Source organism: Triticum aestivum, chromosome 1A, assembly GCF_018294505.1.
Source record: "Triticum aestivum cultivar Chinese Spring chromosome 1A, IWGSC CS RefSeq v2.1, whole genome shotgun sequence".
Lineage (NCBI taxonomy): Eukaryota > Viridiplantae > Streptophyta > Magnoliopsida > Poales > Poaceae > Triticum > Triticum aestivum.
Window position 1 is genome coordinate 52,032,219 of NC_057794.1, and position 3,664 is coordinate 52,035,882.

The 3,664-nt window shown below is 54.5% G+C and overlaps 1 protein-coding gene across 1 annotated transcript; it reads right to left on the reverse strand.

Annotated features, from left to right (window-relative positions):
- Positions 1–550: 550 nt before the first annotated feature.
- On the reverse strand, positions 551–2,617 carry LOC123189374 (uncharacterized). Its single transcript, XM_044601772.1, has one exon. The coding sequence runs from the start codon at positions 2,460–2,462 to the stop codon at positions 822–824; it is 1,641 nt and encodes a 546-aa protein (XP_044457707.1). The 5' UTR covers positions 2,463–2,617; the 3' UTR covers positions 551–821.
- Positions 2,618–3,664: the final 1,047 nt, after the last annotated feature.

Genomic DNA, 3,664 nt, shown 5'->3' on the forward strand with positions numbered 1-3,664 from the left:
ACTTAACAAACACCATCGAAGACACCTGTAGAGCATCTTTATAATCACCCAGTTACGTTATGACGTTTGATAGCACACTAAGTGTTCTTCTGGTATTCGGAAGTTGCATAATCTCATAGTCATAGGAACATGTATAAGTTATGGAGAAAGCAATAGCAATAAACTAAACGATCATAGTGTTAAGCTAATGGATGGGTCTTGTCCACTACATCATTCTCTAATGATGTGATCACGTTCATCAAATGACAACACATGTCCATGGCTAGGAAACTTAACCATCTTTGATTAACGAGCTAGTCAAGTAGAGGCATACTAGGGACACTCTGTTTGTCTGTGTATTCACGCATGTATTAAGTTTCCGGTTAATACAATTCTAGCATGAATAATAAACATTTATCATGTTATAAAAAATACAAATAACAACTTTATTATTGCCTCTATATTTCCTTCACTTTAGTGTACACTTATTTATTTATTTTGAGAAGAAATAGTTGCCACTTTATTCAATGTCCATAGCTCCTTCTCGTGCAACCTCCGAGCTAACCCACTCGCGAGGCACATGGAGCCAAGTTTTATAAAGCCATCTAATACAACCTTCCCTAGTTAGGACATTTATTTTGAGACGGAGGAGTTACTTTTTTCACTTCAAATATAGGTTTGGGGGAAATCCCATGTTCTTTTTCTTTCTTGTACTCCCTACGTCACTAATCTAAAACAAGAATTTTAGGATGATGGTAATATGCAAGGATCATGTAAATCTAAAATAAGAATTTTGGGATGGTGGTAACATGGAAGGGTCATTACAGTTCTTAGTCACAAATTTACAATGGAGTCGTCGCCATTAGCGGTAGCTCGACCTCGTGCGCCCACTCGACGCACCTGGTCTCGAAATGACGGCTCCTCACCTCGTTGGGCAGGTAGCTCAGCCAGACCTTGAGTCCCAGGCGCCACCTCATGGTCCTCCCCTCCGCCTCCCTCCCTACCCTCCACGTCACCTCCTCCGGCAGCTCGTCGCCGGCCACCACCAGCCCCCGCATCTTGCTGAACGCTCGCCCGGGGCCCCCGTACCGGCGCCTCATGCCGCTGCGCGGGTCGGCCTCTCTGCTGCCCGGGCGCCACGACGAGACCTCCGTCCCGGTGGCCGGGTCGCACAGCACGCCCTCGAACACGCCGGCGCTGCCCTCCGCCTCCTGCTCCCACCGCCAGCTCCGGTTCCGTGCCCGCGACGACGAGCGCATCTTCGCCTTCACCCTCGGGTCGCCGCCGAGCTTGGTGGCGCCGGAGAAGGCGCCCTTGACGGTGCGCGTCATCTCGACCTCCCGCTCCGGGTTCCCCGTCGACCGGCCCAGGCTCGGGCCCGTGGCGTAGGACGAGCCGAACCTAGGGCCGACCCAGAGCCGGATACGCGACGGGAAATGCCTCTCGCCGTCCAAGACATGGTCGTCGTCGACGTCGTCTTCCCCAGTGCCGGTGTCGTCCTTCTTACTATACCCGAGCCGCACGACGCGCACCCGTATGTTGTCGACGTGCACACCGACGACGATGAAGCCATTGTCTCGCACGCTCACCGCGTACTCCACCTGGGCCACGGCCTCCAGCTGCTGGTGCACCAGGCCGTACCGCAGCGCCGGCTCCTCCGGCAGCTCATGAGGCAAGGCCGTGATCGTCGCCGGCGATGTCGCACCAGCGACGCGGGGGATGGCGAGCACCGGCGCGTACCCTCTCAGCACCCAGAGGCCGTGCACCTCCGTGGCGTACGACAGGCACGCGACGTCGGGCTTGGCCGGCGGCTTGGGCGCCGACTGCATCTCCCGCAGCAGGCACCACTTGGCCAGCATGTAGCCGAGCGACCGCATGAACCGCTCCTCGACGTCCGGGCCGACGGAGAGCAGCAGCCCGCCGAGCGCCGCCGGGGCGCAGCCGGCGAGGGCGCGCTCGATGTCCGTGCTAAGAGCTTGGAAGAAGAGGAACCCAAGGTCCGCGGGGGCCTCCAGGGCGCACAGCCAGAAGAGACGCATGAGCAGCGCCAGCGAGAAGAAGTGTGAACCATCATCGACGCCCGTGGCCGCGATGACGGCGGACACGACCTCCGCGTCCAGCAGCTTCGACTCCGACGACGACGCGTCCGGTTCTCTTCTCAAGGAAGTGATGGACGGCGAGAGCGCGGTCACCTCGTCGAGCAGCTGGGCCAGAAGCAGCAGCCGCGGGGCGACCTCGGAGGCTGCCGCGAATGCCTCGGACGTCCAGAGTACGCGGCGAGCCACGCCGTTGGCACTGTCTACGGCGATGGAGAAAGCGACGACGGCCGTGCCGCCGTCGGCGGTGGTGGTGCAGTCGGCCTGCAGGACGATGGAGGCGCCCTCGGCCTCGGGGGAGGCGGCGAGGGGGATGGATGCCGTGGCGGTGCCGGTGCCAGCGCCGGGAGGAGGGAGGGTGGCCAGCCACGGCCACACCTCGTCCATGGGTTGTGGCTAGGAGGAGGACCGGATACGTGGGCGTGATGGCGCGCGCGAGCTGTGTACTTCTGTGGTGTGCCGTTGTTCGGTGTAGCTGCTGGCACGGAATGGAGGTTTGGTTGGTTTGGAATGTGGAGGCCCGGTTGCCCACATACGGTACGACGTGGACTAGCAGAAGTGAACAACCGCCTTACATCTATTTCTTGTTACGTCTTCAAAAAAATCTATTTTTTGTGCGGATTGCTAAATCTCAGTCAACTAAGACCTAACGAAATCGCGATCAACATTATATTTGTGAGATTTTATGTGAAGATTCGTGCATTTTTTTCATTCTTTTATATGTTGTGTTACTTGATTGAAATTTGATTAAACCTCAGTGACTGAGATCTAACCACACCCTTTCTTGTGTACTCATTTTTGGCTCCGAATAAAATTGTGTACTCATTTTCTCAACCACAAAAAGGGCCCGACAATTGAACACTCGCCTAGATAAGAAATTGAGTTCAACCCCAACTCCACTTCTGACGTCCGATACACAACTAACAAAAATGGCTGAGTGTATGTGCGTATGTATGAGCATTGGTGTCTACTGTGTTAAAAAAAATACAGTTCTAGCAAACTATAGTATCCTTCCTCCTCCTTCGGTACCGGTCTGTCAGCCCGTCCTCTGAGACTAGGACGCCGGCTTTCACCCTCCATGGCCAACGGTGTTGTCGTATGTGTCTCTCCGCCTCCTCAACCTTTCCTTAAACCCCTACCGTACTCCACGCCGATGGCTACCCCCGCACCCACGCCGATGGCTACCCCCGCACACGAACCAATCTAAAACTATGTCATCGCCCGTTCTTGATGGTGTTCCCGTCTCGGCCTCGAGGCTGCGCTTTGTTGGAAGCATAGAAATTTTCAGGTGACCGCAGAGGGATGCACTATGGGTGGTTACCTAGAAATGATTAGTCATCATTCACTTTTTTACTGTAGCTAGCGTACACACAGGAAAGCCCAACATCGGGACCAGGCTTCAGGCATGCATTTTACATGTTGGATCTTCGAGTTGACACCCCATGACGGCCTATCTTGGCAGCAATAAGCCACATGAATGCAAGTTTTGCATGCTAGGTGAAAGGATCGATATGGTTGACTAGAGGGGGGTGAATAGGCAACTAACAATTTTTAGCTTTTCTTTAACAATTTAAACTTTGCATCAAAGT

Bases quoted from the DNA above. Each gene is read 5' to 3' on its own strand.
- LOC123189374 (XM_044601772.1), bottom strand. From the start codon at position 2,462: ATGGACGAGGTGTGGCCGTGGCTGGCCACCCTCCCTCCTCCCGGCGCT.